General features: G+C 40.2%; 1 protein-coding gene across 2 annotated transcripts in view; it reads left to right on the top strand.

Moving 5' to 3' along the window:
* ntrk3b (neurotrophic tyrosine kinase, receptor, type 3b) overlaps window positions 1-23,271 on the top strand; it is a 221,003-nt gene that overhangs the window by 30,368 nt on the left and 167,364 nt on the right. For both annotated transcript variants that reach the window (XM_075465609.1, XM_075465601.1), the window contains exons 2-3: window positions 7,084-7,158; window positions 10,834-10,905. In XM_075465609.1, the coding sequence (XP_075321724.1) occupies window positions 7,084-7,158; window positions 10,834-10,905 (147 nt within the window). The remainder of the gene's footprint in view (window positions 1-7,083; window positions 7,159-10,833; window positions 10,906-23,271) is intronic.

The following is a 23,271-nucleotide window of genomic DNA, read 5'->3' as shown; positions in this document are numbered from 1 at the left end:
CATATTCACAGAAGCTCAAGACAAGATAGCAGGTAGGTGTTCAGTAGCTCAGGGCTACTCGAACACAACAGATGGCTGTTGCTGAGACAGAATCTGTTACTGTTTGGTTCCAGGGTGTTCTCCTCAAGCACTGAACCAGCCCGCCACCCAGTTCCAACTGTACTTTGTTGGAGGCCATTTTCTAAAGCAGATGGAAGATGGCTGTAATTTCAGGGGCTTGTACATTAGAGAGCAAGCTGCTAGATCTGCCTGAACACTTTGTTCTGATAGTATCATTTCCTTTGTGTAGCAGTTATCAATCCAGTCATGTCACAGGAAATTTATTTAGAGGGCTCTTAAAGAAAGCAGGATCATAAAATACTGTGCTGAAAACAAACATTTTATAGGCACATGCAGGGGCGGATTGGGAAGTATTTTTCCACCGGGACAATTTTTCCCTTGCCGGCCTCATACCAAAAAAAAATCTATTGTAACAGAGGGTTTCAGTTACGTCATCACGGGAGCGCACGAATTTCAGCTGGTGGGCAGGAAGCTGGACTACAGCATAGCAACAACATGGAGAATATGGAGATGAGTGAATATTGTAGTGGTTTGGAGCCGGCACATAGGGAAAGATGTTTGGCGTTAGTTGAGAAATACATTGGGCGTGACACATACTTAATGAAAATGTCCGAATTTTCGCAAAACCGGAACAATTTGCCGAAAATAGAGGCTGTGGACATGACGAGCTACCTGGTTCTCCAGACGTCTTACTACACCAAGCAACAGATGAAGGCCCACAAAAGTTTGGAAGCATACAACTATTACCACAGCGGATGGATCAGCAAACTCGGAGTAAAACGTCTACAGAATGATTGTGTTTTGGTGTTCGCCAGGGTAAGTTTGTTTTGTTTGTTTATGGTGCATTATCCCAATGGAAAATGCAGTGTGTAGTGCAGGGCTGGGCAGTAAAGCAGAACTTAACATGTTGAATGCCGAGCTGTGAATGTTGGCATTCATGTTTTGATAAAATGCCGAGATCCAAATATCCAAATGCTGACATTGTGTCTTTGTTAGCCTAATGCACGAGAGAGAGAGTGAGCGATTCTGTTGTCGAGAACTTGGGAGCTAATGTGCGCTGTTAGCACTTTGTGGATACTACTGAAACGTGAAGATTCTGACAAATTTGTTTTGTTTAGATCAACCACTCTCAGAGATCGCATGAAACACCGATGACGGTGTCTTAGCTCTGTGTTTTGGTAACCCAGCTTGACCGTCGGAGCCCAGTCCACTGACTCAGTAGCTAACAACGCGCTGGGGCAGCCTTCAAAACAAAGCCCAAACGTAGCCCGTATTACATTACTGTTGATTGGCATTTAACAACATAATACTTTACTGCACTACTACTAGACAGTTAGATTTCCCACATACCTTTGAAAAGTGGTCACCGCAGACACGAGCATTTGCAGATTCAGCCCCTCCAGTCTGTAAACGTAGGTTAACTATCCACTTTTTACGGCGTTGTTCTGTGAGTTTTTTTTCCATTTCTCACCTCTATGGGCGATTACCTTAGGTACTCGATAGTAACCCTTTCCCTTCTCTCGGTTAGACCGATTGCAAGCAACATCCAAAAACGGCACAAAACTGAGGCATTTTGGGCAAAAAGCGGCAGACAAAACACAGTTTTTTCAATGGGCTCCAGCTCAGGTTGCCCACCACCTGGGTTCACGCGCTTAGAAAAATACGGAAGTGACGTCAAGTGAAACCCACCTCCTAATGCTAGTGCAGATTTAAAAGCGTATAAAAGCCTTTTGTTGTATTCTGTGCATTGCCACTAGTTGGCATACTGGGGGCATATGGGCGGTACGGGAACCAGGGAGGAGAAGAAGAAGTGAATGCTGCTGCTGCCAGCCACGTACTGCCAGTCGGCTTACAAGGGCCGTTGACATTATGTTTAGGCCGGCCGGCCCGGCGGGATAAGTCCCAGAAGTCCAGACGGCCAATCCGCCCCTGGGCACATGGGAGAGATGACGGACATAAGACAGGAAGTCTGTTTCTAATTATGTTGTCAGGAAAAGTTTTGTTTTTTCGTTTTGTATTTTTTCCAAATATCCTTTCTTTTGCATAATATTCTTTTGGACTAAGCAGTGATTTTATGCTAATTCTGTTTCACTCATATCAGGAGAAGAGTGTCTTCTTGATGTCTGAAATGTAAAACATTACCATCTTCATTACTTTTCCAATTATGTTGATCTTATTTTTGGACTATTTTCTTTGTGCATCTTCAGAGGATCTGGAGATAACAGGACAGAGATTGAATGCTCCTGTGTCAGCGTCTTTGTAATTCATATCCAAATTTTCATAGCAGTCTAATCCACATGCATATTCAGCATGCCGTGGACAATCAGAGGTTCCGTGCACACAATGTGATCAGTTCTGGAGGGAGGTGTCGCCTATTTCCTCCTAGCTGTTTATTGACAGAAGTTTGATTAAATTCTGGAAAGTGCAAAATTATATCACAGAATATAAAGCCCTGCTTCGTATGAAAATATGTGATTTTTTTCTTGCATAAATAAAGCTTTCCTTTCATTGCACAGTAACGCATCAGTATTTTGCAGCTATAACTGGTACGATGTCAAGGTTAGGATTTACCAGTTAACACTTTAAATGGCAGTATTCCTTCCTTTGCTGTTTCTCATTCTCTGCCTAAACATTTCCCAAACCTTCCATACATCTTGATTCAAACAGCATTTCATGTGTTTAAATTTAATTCATCATTCCGTGAGGTACAGCATCAAAAGTAATGAGATTCAATATCACAGCTGCAGGGTCCCCAGTAATAAGATTTATTATGAGCAAGGCCTTAATTTATCTTTAGTTTCATGCCATTTCCTTTTCTTTCTCTTTATTTCCTCCCCCCGACTTTCTAATCTGTTCAAATCGAATAAACATTCTTGTGGATCATTACAGCTATCTTTTTAAGAGTAGCTTATTTCTTTTGTTTTTCTTTTTTTGCAGTATTTTGCCTTTTTAATGGAACTTTTTATGTCTACTTTTTCTTTGACATGGTTTTGTTTATATACAGTGAGGTCCAATATTATGAGACCCGACCAGAAATATGTCACGTTTTGAATTAAACCAGGAAATAGAAAGTCAGAGGGCTTTAAAACATTAAGCAGCTCTGTCATGAAAAATGAAGAGGTCATTCTCATTCTTCACTGTTACTACAAGAACATCTCTAAACCACTTTGTGAGAAAAGAAGGCCCAACAGTAAGGAATGGCTAAGATATACCAGTATGTTAAAGTGGATGACAGAATAGTTCCTTTGATAATAACCAAATTAATAATTTGTTCCTAATTTGTTCCCTTAAATACGACCTGTAGAGGCAGCATCCTCCGGCTCTTACAGGTGGTAAGAGGGAAACATAACTCATATGAGGGGTGGAGTGGGGGGTGTACTGGTGTGGTTATGAGCAAGCGTGGAATGAGAGTTTGAAGCCCAGTTGTGACAACTAGTTTTTCACATCCGTACACTACAGTATACAACTGTTGGCTTAATGGCTGCCATTTTGACACTTCACATGCAGATGCCCACTTCAACACAAGAGATCATAACATATTATTTGAATGTAACCTTATTTGAATGTAGCCTGCATGAACAAACAGTCCAAGACATACCAACATATCACGGTGGATGATAGAAAAAAGTCTAGTTAGGGTAAGAATCCCAGAGTGAGATTTTGTAGCACTGCCACAAAGCACAACTTCAAAATCTGTGAGGTGTGTTTGGGCTTGGCTTATACGTGAAGACCAAAGAACAAGACGTGCAGATAGCTGTGGGCCTTCCTGCAGAGTCGTGCCTGACCTCAGCCGCACTGAACATTTACAGGGCACTTTATGGATCAAGACAGCTTTAAAAAACACTACCCACATCGCAATATTATATTTAGACTACTGTCGGATCATGCTGGGAAAACATGTATAGTCAAATTTTGCACAAATAAGTGAAGTACTCGAAGCATGACTGGAACTGTCATTAAAGCAAAGGAGGACCAGATCAGATATAGTTTGAAGCAAATCATACATTTTTCAGATAGTTAATCATTTGTAAATATTTTCTATGAGTTTGAAGTCTATCCAAATGTGTCTAGTTAGAAACCAGAATCAGCTTTTGCAGTACTTTCTCTTTGCTTTAATCTTTGTCATGAATAATAGTGTAGTCGGGGTGAAGAGGAGCGTCCAATTTCTTTTAGAGATAAACACATCGCAGTCGTCGTTTCCACTCAGTCACACATTAAACTGACAATATTCCCTATGTGTCGGATAGTTTCTTTAAAACATTTGGGTTGTGAATCAAAAAAATCTAAACAATGTTTAAACATTCAGAATGCAACCTGAATTATTGAACAACTATTTGCCCAAAGAATCAACAAATGCAGATACAAATAATAGGGACTTTACAAATGTGCTGCTGCCAGGAGAACTATGGACTCACCTTCCTCTGAGCCTCCCCTCTCTCAGTTTCTATAGGGCAACACATCCGCTCTGAAAACAAGCAAATCCTTGCAAGGGGTATCGGCCATTTTAGCTTGCAGGGCACATAAATTACTCATCTTGCGGCCTTCAGCATCAGTCTTCAGTTAAGCACTGATCAACTTCAGCAGTGTGACTCAGCTGCTGCCCTTTTTCAATTCATATTCAGCTATTAGTGCTTCTGCAGTGATAGCCCAATTGGTTGCATAATTGTATCCATACATGACTGTCTAAAATATGAGCAGCCTTCTGTAACATAAATGTTTCAATTTAATTTTTCAAAATTTGTTATTTGTTATTTTTTATTCAAATCTTCTATATTTTTCCCTTTGTTCCTTTAGCTCAGCTCCTTATTTACACTGAACTATCTGATATTTAAAAAGCTCTCCATGCAGACTAAAATCCTAATTTACATACCTAGATGAAGATGAAATTCTATTCATTTTCTTTATAATTATAATACAATTCTAAAGGTTTGTAAAATTAAAGAAAACACATTCTCTCTGTTACAGCTGCTCTTTTCACACTGATTAGAAAACCAAAACCTTTTTAAACAGAAATTCTGTCTTTGTACCCCACACCTCACTGTCACTCACGTTGACCAGGGGAGGAGTGACTTAAAACAGCTGCTTAATGAAGGCTAGCCGCAAATTCAACATGGCAGACTCACCAGCTGTGGCCAATCGCTGATCAACCGTCAGATCCAGATAAGGCGCTCCTTCCTGGGTTCTACCTGTTCGCCAGCAGCTGCATCCCATCTCCACCCGGTGTCTCAAGGTCCGCGGCATCTCCTTCCTTCGTACGACTGCGCCACCAGGTTCGAGTCCCAGTGGGGAAGATATCCAGCATCTATCTCCCTATGCCGGCCTTTCAAGCTCACAGCGGTTCAGCTTGCATGTCCTCAGCAGGGGCCCGAGCGCCAAAGAAATATTGACAATAAATCTTGCAATTGTCTCCCTCTCTCTCCGTGTGAGTCTCTCCAGGTTGAAATCTTGTTAGTCCAATTCAGCCCTAAACCATTTAAAATAATATTGACTCTTAACAGTCTTTGCAACCAACCAAGCGTGGTCTTGAATTGAGTTTGAAAGTTCCAGCACATCAGATTGAGTGCAAATAACTTTGAGCATTAACTTTGTTATATTTGTATAGTTTCATGAAAGTAGAAAATCATTTTCGATTTCATTACCAAAGAATGAGATATTTATGTAAAAAAACAATGTAAAGGGTTTCTCTTATAGAGAGATGTTACAAACTTTGAGCAACAAGACGGTAGTGTGTCTGCTAGCAAAAAACTCTGGGGCCCTACCTTGACTAGCTAAGTTACTTTATAACACGTCAGCCAGTCAGCTAACCCCTAGTCCTAAAAGCAGTCTAAATAAGAGTCTTCCACCCATTGTAAAGGCATCCTCTAACATGGACTGGGAAAAGTCAAATTCTTTTTGGCTTGATTTCAGAACTCCCAAAGTATTTGGCAAATCAAAGCTTGATTTCTTGTACCTCAACTCACATCATCACCAGAACTGCTGGTATTCATGTTGTAATGAAACTGTAAAATTGATTTTGTGGAAAAATATCCAAAAACAGTGTCACTTGTGTACTCTAATTGCTAACAGCTCTCATCTGGCAGCCTTGATGAAAGAAACTGGCAAACTTGTAGGCGATCATAAAGTGAGGCACGGTGGGGTTCCAGCAGTGATGGCCATATTTGGCAGATCAGAATCCTCACCACAAAGACCACGCGATACACCTCAGAGCACATTGGCTCGGATAAAGGATGGCTCAGATGGTGATTCATCATTGTGCACCAGATGCACAAGACCCGAAAGATAAAGTTGAAGGAATATTATTTTCCTGCTGTTCCATAAAATACAAGCTGTTGTCTGATTACACAACTCTAGACTTGGCCTGCATGTGCCTCTGTTTGCATATAAATGGATTAGAAAGTGTGTTTAAAATGTGCTCACACTGTTTATGTTCACATGTACATTGTTTTGCTCCTAACACTGATTTTAAATATGACATTAAGAATGAAGTCTGCATAAGCTTCCAATCATATTTAGCTTTTTCCAATTCACCCTCTCCATACCTTTCTCCATGTTTCCTCATTTTGCATGGCACATGTCTGATGTGTGCTGTACATCTCCAAACCATTTTATTTTCAAATGGCCTTTTTCCTGAAGCTAATTTAAAGGCGCCAGCTCCACTTGTCTTATCCCACCACACAGAAAGAGTTTTGCCATGGAGGCTGGCAGCATTAGCAGAAGTAAAGTCGTCTGCTGTGTTTGTTCGTCTATCCTCACACTTCCCCTTACATAGATTAAGCCTCAAAAGCTGCCTCTTGGATATTAAATGTATCAGAGGGCAGCAGAGAGCGCTCTGTCAAAGCTGTTCCAATAATTGCAATTTGAATGAATATGGATTCAAAAACTTTTGACAGCACACAGCCAGTTAATTTGCAACTTGGGACTTAGAAAAATAGTTTTTCTCCCATCAAATGTCCCATATTTTTTCCTTCCTCCTCAAATGAGCAGGAATGTCTCATTTACTTTCCTCTTTCTTGCTGTTTACAGACACATAGAGAACTGGACGGGATTGCAGACCCTGAGAGACGTCGATATGGAGCTCTACACTGGACTACAGAGACTGTGAGTGTTGATGCTTTTATCTGGTGTGGAAGGTCGCTTCCGGGGTGGTGTTCGTGTGGTGGGGATAGTCCCTTCACTGTTTTTCAGACCTGCAGTGCTGTTGATTCGGGAAAGGCCCATAAGACCCACACCGCTGTTAAATCTTGTTTTCTATCGGGTTTCCCCTCTGTTTACTGCAGACAATCCAACAGTTTACTTCCACTCCAATTCTTTTACATTGCCAGGTTGTGCAAAGAAATAAAAGCAAGTGAAGAGTGTGTTTCTGTTCCCAACACAAGCTGGAGTTAAAAGGAGTCCCATTTAGGTGACTTTGTGTCACTAATGAACAAACAATTCTAAAAAACAGCAGAGAAATTTGAAATAAGGGTTCCTGCTGTACCTTTGTTTTAATTAATCCCTTAAAGGAACATGATGCTCCACATCCTTTACACACTTCAGCAGCTGTCTCCAGACCTCCTCTTCCACTTAATTTTTTTCCCTGTCTTCTCAGACAGCCATATTCTTCTTTGCCCTCCAAAGTCAGAGCTGCACTGTCCCCTGATCCCTCATCAGGGAGGCCAAGTGCAATATCACTAAATTAGCATTTTTCTCATTACGGCCGCCTCCCTTCGCTGCCTTGTCAGGGAATGCGGGCTCCTCCCCGCCAGGAAACGCGGCAGTTGCGATGCCACCCTGTGGGGCTGTAAAGCAGTGTGGGGGGATAAGTGAAAAAAGAGTTACTCATAGCATCTCAAATTTGATCTCATTTTAAATTTGAGCCCACCATCACTGTCTTTATTTGAGTAAAATGAGAAAAGATACAATCATTCATTGAAGAAAAGAAAATGTCATTAAACATGTTGAATAAGTGCAGAATCAGAGGCTGATAGTTTCCCTCAACACTGCTCCCATCTGTGAGTAACAAGACAGGTTATACTCACTTATCCACAAATCTAACATGATTATCATTGATTCAGAGTTTTTATTCTCAAGGTCCTCCCTGCAAAATCAAATATCACCTGACAGTACAACACAGATCTATTGTTATCTCATGGCAGTTGTTTTAAAAGAAGTGAATGTAACAATGTAATGTTGGTGATGTGTGCTCAAACTATCAACGCTTTTGGCTTTCATAACAGCTTTATACACTGATCCTCGTATCCGGCTTTATGAGGTCACCAGCTGGGGTGTTTTTTCAACACTCTTCCCTAAAATGCTGAATACTTGTTGGCATCATCTCAAACTAGAGAAGAAACTTTCCTGTCATCGTTATTGTACATTGTCTATGGGTTTGCTATGGAAATAAGTGTTAAGGTGTAAATATTTAACAACAACAAATACACACACTGAAGTAATTCAACCAAGTTTTATAAAAAGCTTTATTTTTTCTACTTTATAAAAGGAATTATAAAACCTAGACCCAACAGCACCATGTTACCACAAACAGCGAATCCTCGAAGCATAAAACTGATGTGTTGTGTTCTAACAGGTAACACTGACAGCTTCAGTGTATAATATTGACAACAAGCTGCTGGAAAGTTAAACAGCCCATAACAGTTTCCCATTCTGAGGCGCCTCCATCACTCATTGCAAGTTACCGTGTCTTGCATTTGCAATGAAGTTGTGAGGTATGGTTAAGTAAATAACTAAGATTCAAAGAATGCTCTACAGACAGGATGCCAATTATTAATCAAGTTAAAGTAAACAACTCTCTTAGAACTTCAATTCAAAAGTTTTGGGATGTTGTATCCAATGACATTGTGGCGATGCATAATTATAGCATACGACTTTGGGGGTGAAAGTTAAAGCACAGAGCAGGGTGTCACATTATTGCTGTATATAGCGTGCAATGACAGAAAACCATCCATAAACCATCCACATTTCTAAAACACAACAAGACTTGGCGTGCTTTAAATTCACCTAACATTTTTAGTTGAAAAGACATCTGAAAGTCATCAAAATGGTCCATAGATGTCATATGTAAATTTGGGGTAAATTTGGTCTAAAAATCAAAGCTTTGTAGATGTCTAGAGTCAGCTGAAGATATTGATTCATTGTTCACTTTTATCCAAGATTTCACCATCATTTGCAATACAAATATGACCTCTTCATTTTGAACTTGAACTCGGTAAACCAATGCAATATAATATCATGGATTCCAACAAATCATTCCAGTTTTTAACATTTATGTGTTAAACTACTGTCTTTACAGTGTCCGGAAGCATCTGGTTGTCAACACAACATTGTATTCCCTAAATCACCAAATCACCCTAAATCAGTCAATAAAGCCAAATGCAGTGGAAATCACTGCATGGTCTAGTCTAGTGCTTTCAATATCACTTTATCCACTAATGCAAATTAACAATCTAACATTCAACGAAGCATATAAACAACATGAACAAGGTCTAGAGGTGCTGTCATCATTTCTGTGTGGGAGCTCATTTAAAATGGACTGAAGCAAAGTGGAAAACTGTCCCATGGACTGACCAGTCAAAATCTGACACTGGTTTGGGAAATCATCCAGACCTGGCCGCTGCTGAAAATATTTTATCTTTCATAAAGAAAAAATACAACAAAGGAGCAACTGAAATATTGTATCAATCAACACTTTCAAAACTGCAGGAACTGGTGTCCTGATTTCCAAATGCTTACAGTTTTGTTAAAAGAATAGGGGATGCAACCTGGGTCATTTATATGTATTTTAAGCTCGTGAGTAATTTTTTTGCTGTTTTCTGCTACTTCTCCTTTCGTCAAATGTGTTGAGACCTTACAGGAAACTGTTTACAGGGATAATTGTGTTCAGCATAACTGATACTTGGGTTGTCATAACTGCAGAGGCGGAGCAACAAAACTCCTCAGTCACCTCTGTACTGACTCAGTTGTGCTGATTTTAGGGTGGAAAAACAGTAGTAAAAATATTGTAGCTAATTTTCTTGATGGAATCTATTGTAAGGAACCACAAAAAAAAGAAACTTCTTGAGAACCTTTTGGAACTTTTCTGTGATGGCAAATTTCAAACACTGTAAAGCCTTGATTGGATTTTTAGAAGGTAATTGACACCAAGAGCTGGTTATAATCAGCTTAGTGTATTAGGAGGTGCTCACTGATGATGTCACTGACTTCTCTGGAAAGAGACATCTGTGATTACTAGATTAAAAGTCATTACAATTGTGGCTCAGAACAGTGGCTCCCCTACTGGGGCGCTGGGAATTCCAGGAGTCCTTGAGGGGATTTTACTGGGTCCCAAGCAAAATGAGAATTAATTTCACCATTGTTTCACTCCACGCAAGTTGGCACAGTGATGGGATGCTTCCTATAAATATAGGTTTCATTCAGTTACAGTGAAGATACACAAGTTTACAGAGAATGATTTATGTTACAAGACGCTGCTAGAGTGGACAAAAGAAATTAAGATGTTTTGAAATGGCCCACCATTGCATAAGGGTTTTCCCATTATGAGACAACCGCACGGTTCAGCTCAAAGGACAAAAACCTTTCAAATTGGAAAAAGGCCAGAAAAACAAGAAACCTTCTAAAGCTGCTTAAAACGGACCGTAAAAGTAGGAGCACTTCAAAATAAATGGGAGAAAGAAGCAAGCATTTAGTTGCGATGACTGTATTTGGAAGAGAAGAAAAGTCTATTTTTGGCAGTTCCTACACAGTTTCATCTCTACTTTTATCTTTTCCTCATTTCAGAACCATCATGAATTGTAGCCTGAAGGTGATCCAGGCTCGAGCGTTTGCTCAGAACCCACACCTACGCTACATGTGAGTAAATACTCTATCTTTAAAACCATGTTTTCCATGCCTTCAGAAGATTTATTATGATCTGTGCAGCTTGTCAGCTTGTTGTATATGACTGTATATGAGTTGGTGTTGAACAGACGATGATGCACTTGATAGAGATGGCTTTGGGAAAATTGACATTACTGTTGCAACAGCCGCACATCTTAAATGAGACATCCATTATTTGCCTTGCATAATTGGATTCCTATCTGCCCCGGTTTCTTTGTGCTTCGCCAGAGCAACATGCCGAAGACGCAGTTCCATTTAGACTGCACTCGCCAAATGGACAATTTGTCCATGAGGCAGAGCATCAGAGAGCTGGGTGAAGAGCAAAGTAATTTCTTTAACAAAGGCTGATGTGTCACCGTATGACAGCCTGTTATTCCCCAATTTTCCAAGAGTAAACACGTTGGGGAACTCAGTCACATCTTTTACCTGAACACACTGCCATTTGCAATTTCCAATTGATCTACAGGCAGTTTCAACTCTTTTCTGCACGTGGCAGAGGCAGTAGTTATACGTGGATACTAAAATGCAACATTATTCATTTGACAACTTAATCTTGCCTGTTACTGAAGCAGAAAATTCTACTTAGACTGTGCACAAACTGGCTTCTTAGCATTTGAGTGTGTGTGTAGGTCCGTGGGGTCTTACACTTTTTTGTGTTTTGCATGAAGACATCTTAAAAGAAATATTCAGTCTTGCTTGTCTCTTTATCTTGTCAGATGATTGGTGGAGCTAATATTGATGGGCTCCATCAATATTTGATGAAAGTTATTTAAAATCCGGCCTTTGCTTTAATTTTTCTCTCCAGAAGATAGATTTCTTAACATAAAACTGAAAACAAATGATTGTGACCTACCTACTACCTTTTTTTTTCTTTTTACTACCTAAAACCTGCTGTGCAGTGGTCCTTAAAGTGATAGTTCGGAGTAGATTCACCCTAGGGTCATTTGAACCGTGACATCCAGCCAAGTAGCCCACCCGAAGTTTTTTCGATATTGGCTGAACATCAGCTGAGTTACTGAGTTATTCCGAATAGCTTAGTACAAGCGCTAATGGAACCTAGCAGTATCTCCAAAATTACCACACTAAAATCACATGCCATGACACCAAACTTCTACAGTAGTACAAATATGGTCTGTACTTACAAAACGATGCATTTGGAAGTTTGTACATAGTCCAGGAGTTTATTATTATCAACACAAGCCTAATAGCTTCTCTGCTGCTAAAGCTGCGTCGACGTCACTTCCTTGATCTGGGAGCTTCAAAGTAAGATGAGGGTTGATCTACTACTGTAGACAACAAAGTATATGCTATATTCTACTTGATTTTTTATGAATTTTTATGTTGTAGAGTTGTGAATTTATTTTATCAATAGAGAAATTGGGCAGCCATCGTTTTGTGAGTACAGACCATATTTGTACTACTGTAGAAGTTTGGTGTCATGGCATGTGATTTTAGTGTGGTAATTTTGGAGATACTGCTAGGTTCCATTAGCGCTTGTACTAAGCTATTCGGAATAACTCAGTAACTCAGCTGATGTTCAGCCAAGATCGAAAAAACTGCGGGTGGGCTACTTGGCTGGATGTCACGGTTCAAATGACCCTAGGGTGAATCTACTCCGAACTATCACTTTAAAGTATAAGTGTGTAGTGACCGTAATGTACATACTTCACCAACAAAAAGCAGCATATTTCACATTCAACTGTTTAGTGGTCTTGGCCCCTTTAAGTGGCCGCGATGTTTGATGACGTTTTGTTGTTTGGTTTCGTCAGCCATATTGAATGAGTTTTACCTGTTCTGGAGCTTAAATAAACAGCACAGTCAAGCGTGTGCGTTCTGTGTAAAATTGTATTTTCAATTATCTTTAAAAGGTGTGATACACAAGAAAATATTTTTTCTTTCGTCCACACCTATGGTGTAATGCATAATAAGTGAGTGTGATGTTCAGTTTTACATAGATAATTATAATAAAATCAATTGTATCTATCATCTGTAATATTTCCATAAAAGTGGGAATTTATGCCTTTCTCTTTTTGAAAAAGCCAGTACTATAAATCCAAATTTATCTTTAGAATCAGACTAAAAATGTAGTAAATGCTGTTCCACAAAAAGAAAAGGTTAATGGAGTCAGTTTCAACATGGAGGCATTTGCATCGTAACTGCTGAACACCGCCACTCCGGACTGTCCGTGTAATGTCGTTAACTCAGGTGGACAGTTGCTAGGTGACACTGAGGATGATGATGTCAAAGAAGATTAATTATTGCCTATGCTTAGCCTCTGAGGACTGACCTCATTGATGTCTGTGTCAGAGAGGGTCTGTTCAAAGCCCAAGCCATCAGACACTCAACTTGTTCCTCCTTTGTGAGGAGAATTGAAGCCGTTCTCTTTGTCACATGTTCAGGCCAAAACAGGCTCATTCACTCTCAGTAAAGATATCATTAATTGCATGTGCTGTAAACATGATGGCTGTAATTAACATCCACCTCAGTTATGTTCTCTTTCCAATTAGTATTCTCCTGCTCTGTTTTCAGTGTATGTATTATGCATTGCAGTATTAAGCATGTATTACTGTGTGCACACACTGCAACAACTACAGTTCTAACCAAGTGTGGCCATCTTACATTTAGAGTTTCAAATGTAATTTGTCTTGTTTTGTGTATGAATTTATTATTTAGTGCTCACTAAGGAAGATCCTCATTCCAAGCAAATATGATTGGCTTTGTCCAGATGTTGATTTTAGGTAGATTTGTTTTAGATGACAAAAAATGCTAATCTCTTGTCCCTCTTCTGAGTAGCTGTTAGCCCCCCCCCCCCCCAAAATCGCCCTCCATCTTGCTTCTCCAAAATAAGCGCATGCAGAACTCTTATTATCTGCACAGCCCCACGGTAGCCTATATGAGCTAGTCCTACGGACTATCGAGTTTTTAATGTCTGGAATGGTTAATACATTAGAGACTTTAATAACTCCTAAACCAACTTATCTAACATAAACTAGTTCCCATTCTACAAGCCTCTCATGATGCCAATACTGAAACAAAATTAACGCTATAAACTTAATTAAGTTAGTCCAAGCTAAGTAGCTAAAACAGAGGATGTTAGCATTATCATCATATATCAACAGCTAGGACTAACTAGCCTCAAGTTACAATACAAAAATAATTACTTCATAGTTTAATTTATTTCGGCATGTTGAAGAAATGTGTCAAGGTTTCCATTTAAATTTTACTTAGCGAAAGCTTCTCAGTTGATGTTAGCTTAATTTGACAGTTAGAAACAGCTGATAAAATGTTTCATAGCTAACTTGATCAGTAACTATCATTAACAATTATTGTAGGGTCACAATAAAAATACTGTGTACAGCGAAAGTGTTCATGGACTTTCTTTCTTTAGTGATCTAAACTATACTTAATATCCTTTTCTCTTGCCTTTTTGAATTTAATAAAAGCTGATAAAAGTATCAGTGATGACCTGGCCTCTAAGTGCCACATATATTTTATTAGAGCCCAAAATATACTTACAAGTTGGCAATACCTTAGCCAGAGAGAGTAATTTGTTTTGATCAGCAAGATGCGGCATTGGGTAATCAAGACAAAGAGATTTAGTATAGAAACTAATATTTTAAGTAACCTTGCATCCTGCTGATGTTTTTTTTGAGGAAGACAGAAATTTGTTGTGACAGCATGAGCTCGATGACAAGAAGAAAAGTAGAAATTGCGAGGGGTATCAGTATGATTAGCAGTCCAACATTAAACGTGTGTAACAGGCAAATCACTGGGAAAAACTCTGAATTAATGCAGTTGCAATATGAAATAATATAACCAACAAACTTTCAAAACATTGCACAGCTCTGATCTGAGAGGCCTAAGTGCTGCAGACAAAAACAGCCGTATTTCTAACATTGCAGTCCAGTACAGCTGTATGTCAGATGTCACTGTACCCAGACATCAAACTAAATGTGACACTAAAATGATACTGGATGGTAAAGATGTGATGGAACCGGAAATAGGTATGTGAGGAACATGTGTCATCTACAGTATACATTATCTACATTTATCCCAGCAAAGTGTTTTCAGTTTCAGGGCTTTCTTGTTCCAGAACCATTAATTTTGGAGAAATGTGCTTATTGACTAACATGTGCAAATTATTGACTCAACTTTGCAATTATGTTTTTTTACTATTGAAATAAAAATGAAAACTTCTCTAAGCACTTTAAGGATGTCTCCTTGGGATATCTGTTTTTGAAAAGACATCTCATCAAGTAAACATATTACCATCTTTGTCTCAGTGGTACCAGGGACTTAACTGTAAATCCCATCCAGCCAATTGCTTTGGCTGGAGAAACTCATGAAACAGCCTTGAATCTCTTAAGTACCATAAGGGGACAATGAGGGAACAATCAGTAATATTTCATACTGTCATTGAAGAAAATGGCCATATATAGTGCCAGTGTGTCAACAGTTATCAGTGACTACTGAGATTTCAAGCTTTGTAAACAAGCAGTCTTGTGTTAACTCCATTTTTCATTTCATGCAGCCTCTGAAAGCTCCCCAGATGACCCTGAATATTTTTCACCAAACTTTGCTCAGTTGGAAAATAATTTTAATAAAAGCTTTGGAGATTTCTTTGCAAGAGGTCTTTGTTATCTGTGTCCTGGGAAAGGAATTGTAGACTTGGTCTTAGTAGAAAAGGTCTAAGCTCATTGATGTAGCTGTTAATCTTTTTTAATGGGGGTGTGTTTCTTCTCTCTGCTTCTTACACTGTTACTACAATTTAAAAAACTAAACTTGCATAATCAAAATCATGCTAATATTGCATTAAAGGGGAACTATGTAATTTCTTCCCCCATCTAGTGGTGCAATTTTATTTTGCAAAGTCGAATGAATTTGCTCTCTAGCGCCTCAAATTTTCAAATGTGCGTTGCAACTTCTTGAACTACGGCAGGCGGTATGTGTCAAGATTCAAGAAGCTATATATTCAGACTCAAGGTCCATACAAACAAAAAGACAACAAAACACACAGTACAAAGGATTACATAACACACATACAATAACACTATAAATACAGATGACAGATAACATGTCAGATAACATAAGTTGACATAGCGTTTGGTCTGCAAGCAATGCAATTAGTCATATTCCGGGAGTTACTGGAAGTGACGTCTACGCAGCGTTAGCATTAGCAGCAGTGTGTAGTTGCTATCTGGAAAGTGTTCTTTTAAATAAACTCCCGGTAAACTTACAAACTTGAGCTCAAAATGAGCTCAAACTGTTGCTAACAGACATTAGCCCCTTTCACACTGCCGAATAACCCACGTTTAATCCGCGAATTTAGCATGTCCGCTGTTGCTGTCACACTGCCGACCCGGGCTGCCGCGTCAACTCGACTCGCCTTTCGACCCGCGTCGGACCCTAGTCTTTTTGCCGAGCCGAGTTTGGTGTGAACGCAATTGACGCGGGTCGGACGTGGGCGTGGCGTGACGTAAGGAGTTTAAAAGACAGAATGGACAGCTGATTCAGAACAACAGCAACAGGTGAGGACAAGTTTTACTCTGTTTTAGCCTACATCAAGTTCGAGACATTTTTTAATATGGCCAACTGGGGAGACAAGGAGGTCCGCGAGCTCCTCAGCCTCCGAGCAGAGGACGTTATTTTCCGCCACATTTCGGGGACTATAGTGCTCTTGTATTCTCCGCATATGTTCTTCGGCGGCATCCTACGTTGTAACCATCCACACCCCGTAAAATAACATCTCCATGAACTGCATATACAATTGCAAAAACGAGTCCTCAAAGTGTATTTAACCCTACCTCCGACGCATGCCTTGTGCCTACGTCATTGTACACGCCCAGCATTTTATGTGTTTCGTGTGACGCTCTGCCACTAGGCAACGCCCCCTGAACTCGGCTTCAGGGGACACGGGTCACCTAACACGCCAAGCGTTCACATTGCTCGACGCGGGTCGAAGGTGCAATTTGGACCCGCTAAGCTAGCGGGTCGCAGTGTGAAAGGGGCTAATGATTACTGATGCAGAATTTCATGTCAGTCACATAAATAAAGAAGATAGAACAGTTGGCTGGTACAAAGTACATTTATTTCTATATTGTTTTCTCTGTTTCAAATGAAGTATATTAAAGTATATTAAATGAAGTATATTTCAAAGCACATGTTACATCTTATTGGCAATAGGAGCTTTCTTGCTGTGAAGGGGGGCGATACAGAGGATAAGAGCTCTTTTGAAATGTCTTTAGAAAACAGCTATTGTATGAAAGCTTTAATCCCCTTCAGAAGGTTCTTTTCTGAGGTCACACACACATACATATAGACATTGATGGTCTTGCTCTGCACCCCTGCAATGCCACCCCATAGGTGATCGCATTAAAGGACCTCATCTTGTGTATTGCTCCTGGAGATTTATTTTAAAGGAGGTAATTGTGCCTGCTTAGAATGGCAGTGGGACAGCACTGGGTTAGCTTCATTATTATTAAATCATGATTGTTTATTGCTCTTTGTAGCCTGTTCCATTTCGGCCCCTCCCACAAGTGTCAGAGAAGCAGGGATCTGACCTTGCTTTGTCTGGCCTTGCTGACGCCACTGAGAAATAGGCCAATCTCATTGTTTAAAGTGCACCACTTCCACTTGAGCTGAGTGTGAAGACATTTTTTTTCTTTATTTCTTATGATAACTACTTATGTACTTGATGACTGACGCATTACTAAAACTTAACAGTTTTATGGTAACTTGTGCCCTAGCTTGTGGTTCAGACCACAAAGAAGTTCTGTAATAGATGACTGTTATGATATATACTTAGTGAAATTGGACATGTTGGGGAGTTTAATTTTCTGGAAGACATTTTTCTGGAATATTTTCTTAAAGTAGAGCATGAAATAGTTTGATTAATACTGTCTTTTTTCATTATAAATGTTTGTTTCTTTGAGCACCCTGTTATGATAGTCTGTCATGTGTAACTCCAGGCTAAATAATGGACAATTTCCCTCTGCGATATCAACTCATCCGACATTTGTTTTATTTTTGGCAGCAGAACACACTGTGCAACCTTTCAGAAACTCTTAGGTTAAAGTGGGTCAAATTAAACACTCATCGACGATCAAGACACAATATGAAAGGACTTATAGAAGTTTACTAGAGTGGAAACGTTTGAGCTACGAACAACCAAGAATCTAGCAGTCTCTTTAGAAATAGGTTTCATGTAGTGGGCCAATCCCCAAAGAGACATTTGAGGAGTCCTCTGATCATGCAAACTGGGTTGGAAGCAACATTTTGTTGTCAAATTAAGCCATGTGTATATCAATGCATGTTCACCCTTAAAGGTGGGGTATAAGATGTTTTCTGGAGCATTTTTTATCATATTGTCTGAAAACCTCCTCATGACCCCCTTGCATCCACTAAAATAGAATGTTTGGAAAAAAAATTGTATTTTAGTCCATTGTAGAGGGTGTAGCAAGAGGAAATGTCTGACCAATAGAAGTAATGATGAGAGTTACTTCTATTGGATTCTGACATGCCAATCAACCATCAGCCCCCCCTCCCCCCTCCCCCTGCACGTTCACAGACTCGTGACTCGTTCATGTGTTTTGAAGGCGTGGTTTCGAGGGGTGGGCTGGAGGGAGAGGCAAGGTTGTGTATTTTCAAAAATATAGCTTGCAGGAACCGTTTTTCCAAGATCTCATACCCCACCTTTAAAGGGATAGTTCGCCTCTTTTGACATGAATGTATGACATCCCATATTAGCAATATCATTTATGAACATTGACTTACCCCCTGCTGCGTCCTGTGAGCCGAATTCCAGCTGAGTTTTGGGGTCCACGAAGCTAGTCCGGCTAGTTGGCTGGGGGCACAAAAATAAAGCGTTTTGCTTCTCAAAAAAATATCCGTTCAAAAGAGTAATACATTTGCATCACAAAATCGTTGTCCAGGAAAAAGTCAGACCTCACTTCGCTTGGCGCTATTTTTGCCTCCCTTGATATCAATGCGTCCAATGTAAAACTGTGCAGACCGAAGAACAGACCGAGCACTCCCTAGCCACCTAGCGATAGCTGCACCTGTTTACTGCTCGGAAGCAGGGGACTGCTCGGTCTGCTCTTCGGTCTGCACAGTTTTACATTGGACGCATTGATATCAAGGGAGGCAAAAATAGCGCCAAGCGAAGTGAGGTCTGACTTTTTCCTGGACAACGATTTTGTGATGCAAATGTATTACTCTTTTGAACGGATATTTTTTTGAGAAGCAAAACGCTTTATTTTTGTGCCCCCAGCCAACTAGCCGGACTAGCTTCGTGGACCCCAAAACTCAGCTGGAATTCGGCTCACAGGACGCAGCAGGGGGTAAGTCAATGTTCATAAATGATATTGCTAATATGGGATGTCATACAGCTTCATGTCAAAAGAGGCGAACTATCCCTTTAATTCCATTCAAAACGAATATATCTGCTGTTGTGAATACATATTTTTTCATAAAATATATGACTTAAGTTAAATGTATACTTGGGGACAGGGACGTCTGGGTCTCTTTGCTCAAGCTGCTGCCCCCGCGACCCGATCCCCGGACCAGCGGGAGATAATAGATGGATGGATGGATGGATGGTATACTTTGATATTTTTCACAAAATGTGTACAAAGGCAGATATGATTTATACCACTCTTGGAACTTTACCTATGAAATATGCACCAATAAGTTGGTCATTTTAGCATAGCAAAGACTAAGAAGGAAATCTATCAGCCCATTTTTATCACAATCAGTGTTGCAGCCAATGGTTAAATGTTGTAAAACGGCAACGTATCCCTGCTCAGTTGCCTTGTATGTAGGGCAGCTTAAAGTGTGTAACACATAACAATGTGTTCTTTTGTAACATTATCCTTTGAAGTCCTAACTCTAAACCTTGGCTGATGGCACTGAAGTCAAAAAGTAAATAATCACAAGAGGAAGGGAAGAAGAAAGATGTACTATGGAATACCTTGTGGAGAACAAGTCTCTAGCAGCCCTGAAAGTCTTACGTTTTACACCTTCCACCATCCTTTCATACATCATCAGAAGTCGTCTTGGCTAGCGGTTTTGACTAGCTCAATGCTAGCGATCCAAAAACTGCATTTCAGTAGAGCAATCATTTAAAGGATTTTGAACATTCATTGCAAAACTGCTAGGTTTTGCTGTATGGACCATTGTACTGTAGCTAATTCATGTACTGCCATGAGATTAGGTTGTCGTTAAATTAAGAATAATTCTACCAACCAGCACCTTTAAAGCTCACATATTCTAGTCACCATTTCTTTGCATGACGTCCTTGGAGGTTTCTCGCACCATTAAAAGCACAAGCCAGCTGCTAGCGATTGTATAGCCACATACTTAGAATAAAAATAGTCAGGTTAATCCTCTAATCCGTCTGAAAAGATGAGTATAACCTAAAATATGAAAGTGGTTGTGACTTAGGTTTAGTGACATATCGTGAGTTGTATCTCTGATTAACAATCAGATAATAGCTGACTGGTAGTTCGCTTCTCTTTCATCTAACCTCGTGTTTTGGACTTGAAGTCCAAGTGTTCTTACTCTGCTGCTATGACATTCATCTTTCTAATTTTTATTCTGCACACAAACCACAGGGGGGGGATTAAGTCTATCAGCACAGGTGCTACTACGAGGTTTTGTGCTTTCAAATCAGTGCTGCCACTGCTAGGTCCAGTTTTCTATTTGATGTCACTGGTCGGCCAGGCATCTTGTGCCATGCTTATCCCTGCCTGTGTCACATTAAAGGTCAGTGTCTGGATGGTGAAGCAAGTCTTCTCTTTATTCCAGAGCAGCCGAAGGAGAGGCCCAATAAATCTGGAGGGAACGTTGTCACTGGGGAGTTGGAAAGGTCACTCCCCACAGGGAGAGTGAAGTGTAGAGACTCTCTCTCATTAAATCTTCTTGGCTATGTTTTCCTTCTTTTTTTTATTCCTAAATGTCACTTTCATACTCAGGTCAGCTGGCCAGCTAACCTGAAACCACCTTTAATTAGAAGTGTGATTATCTGATTATTCTCTGTTTACCTTGTCAAGTCTTTTAAACTCTTTGCTTTCTCTTCGACATTCCTTAAAAATAGACTTCCTTTATTCTTTCCCAGCATCTTCTTAAAAACAGTTACTCATTTTGGTCCTCAGGTAGCCTGTTCACTTCAGGCGGTAGCTGAACAGGAGATGAAACGGTTACCCAGATGACACTTGCAGTCTCTGTAGTGTTCCACCTGCTGCCTCCATGGGTATATAAAAATAGAGCGGTGGTCTCCTAGGTGCAAATGCATGCTAAATCCTAATATGCTGCCTCTGTCAAGCATCTTTATACACACGCTAGAGGCAATTAGCCAATGCTCTCACCCAGAGAATGTTCGCATGATGAGCTCTGCAGCCAGGCTGACAAGAGTGGATTGATCACCTTTTTGAGTGTGCATTACTGTAAATGTTTCCTTTTTAAGTTGTCTCAAAAGAAAAGCAAAGATGGTTAATCTGTGTTAAATCAACATAGATAAATTACTGATAACGCCACAACTCTTCACTGTTATATGATACTAATTAATCCTGGAGCTTTGCCATTTGGAAGCCTTGAAAATGAGGGGAAAATTGTGTGGAAGTAATTTGTGTTTACCAACACAAATTCTTCATTAGTGACAATCAGTTGTGTGAGGGTGAGTGTATATAGCAGACATCCATCCGTCCATTTTCTGTACTGCTGAATCTGTCGGTCAGGTCGTGGGGGGGCTGGAGCCTATCCCAGCAGTCAATGGGGGAGAGGCGGGGTACACCCTGGACAGGCTGCCAGTCCATCACAGGGCCACACAACCACACACACTCCTAAGGACAAGTTTAGAGACACCAATTAACCTAACATGCATGTTTTTGGACAGTGGGAGGAAGCTGGAGTACCCAGAGAGAACCCACACATACATGGGGAGAACATGCAAACTCCACACAGAAAGGCCCCAGCTGGGAGTTGAACCTGGAACCTTCTTGCTGTGAGGCAACAGTGCTAACCACCACACCACTGTGCAGCCCATATAGCAGACAGTCTTTGGAGAAAGTAAATTACCTGTTTAATTTCAATCTTCAGCCTGTTCACGATGCAATATGTTGCAGTACTTTTAAAGTCAACCAAACCAAAGATTAAAAAGGAGGCACTAATCCTAAAATCAGTTGGATCTTCAGTGCTAATACAGTATATATATGTGGGACAAAGCTGATTAATATCATCAGAAAACACAAAAAAGCTAATAACCACACCATAATATATATTATTATTCTCCAAAAATAAACGATTTCCATCCGTGTGTTTGCATTTCTGAAAATGTACCAATACAGAGTGCTTAAAATAACCATTAATTTTCAAAGCCATTTCAGTTAATTCAAGAATGCGGGCTACTAAGTGTTTTGCATCTGTGGGAGTCATCGCATGACTTTTGATCATTTCATAAATGCAGAACGTCTGTTTATTGCTCCCTGCCCTGTCTTCTCTCAGTTTTAGCATTGCTCTTGAGGAGCTGTTGCTCCTACACTCAGGCTCCACCCTTTGACAATAACCAACATTGTTTATTCCAGTGAGCTTTCATTTCCATCAGAATAAGTATACATCATTAAGTTGGGTTCATGCTTTATAAACAACCATTGGTTGCACTTGATTTGCACTGCATTGCAGAATCCATCCTTGAATCAACAGAGATTCAGCTCAGATCACACTCTGTCAGTTCCTACCCACTATGCTCTATGCGGGCGAGTTTCAGCTTTCCGAGTGTGTTAAATTGGAAGTTGGCGTTGCTCTATGGGTAGAGGTTGCATGGACCTGATTCCCTCCCACAGACCGGCCTGCTGCTTTGCTCTGCCAGGGATGAAGCTATGTGACTATAGGAGATAGCTGATGAGGGTTGGAGGGTACTTCAGGATCTCCCTCTAACATTAGATTTCGTAGTAGACCACCCCCGCCGTTTCTCAGAGCTTCACCACCCACGATGCACCACATGAAATCACTCTCCAGTGTGGACACATCTTTACTTTGCCAGTGGGTGAACCAATGTGATGTTTGATATTGTTGGTTGCTTGGCTCTCCTGTTGATACTCTGCAGTGAGGGTAATGGATTTCTCCAACAGAGGAAAAGTGAACTTTTTGTCTGACGACATTCGTATCAGTGTATGACAGCATGTATATGAATATCGATATGGATATGAACCCCAGACATTGAGGTTTGAAAGAGCAAACAAGCATCTGAATTTAATGAAACATTTCAAAATTCATTCTGGGCTCAAATTTACATTTCATCCTCATGTATCCTCTTGGAGGGGCTAATTGCCTGCCATTGTTTGG

This window comes from Odontesthes bonariensis, chromosome 1 (assembly GCF_027942865.1).
Source record: "Odontesthes bonariensis isolate fOdoBon6 chromosome 1, fOdoBon6.hap1, whole genome shotgun sequence".
Taxonomy (NCBI): Eukaryota; Metazoa; Chordata; class Actinopteri; order Atheriniformes; family Atherinopsidae; genus Odontesthes; species Odontesthes bonariensis.
Note: the sequence above shows the minus strand (reverse complement) of the source record. Positions and strands in the feature narration are given on the sequence as shown.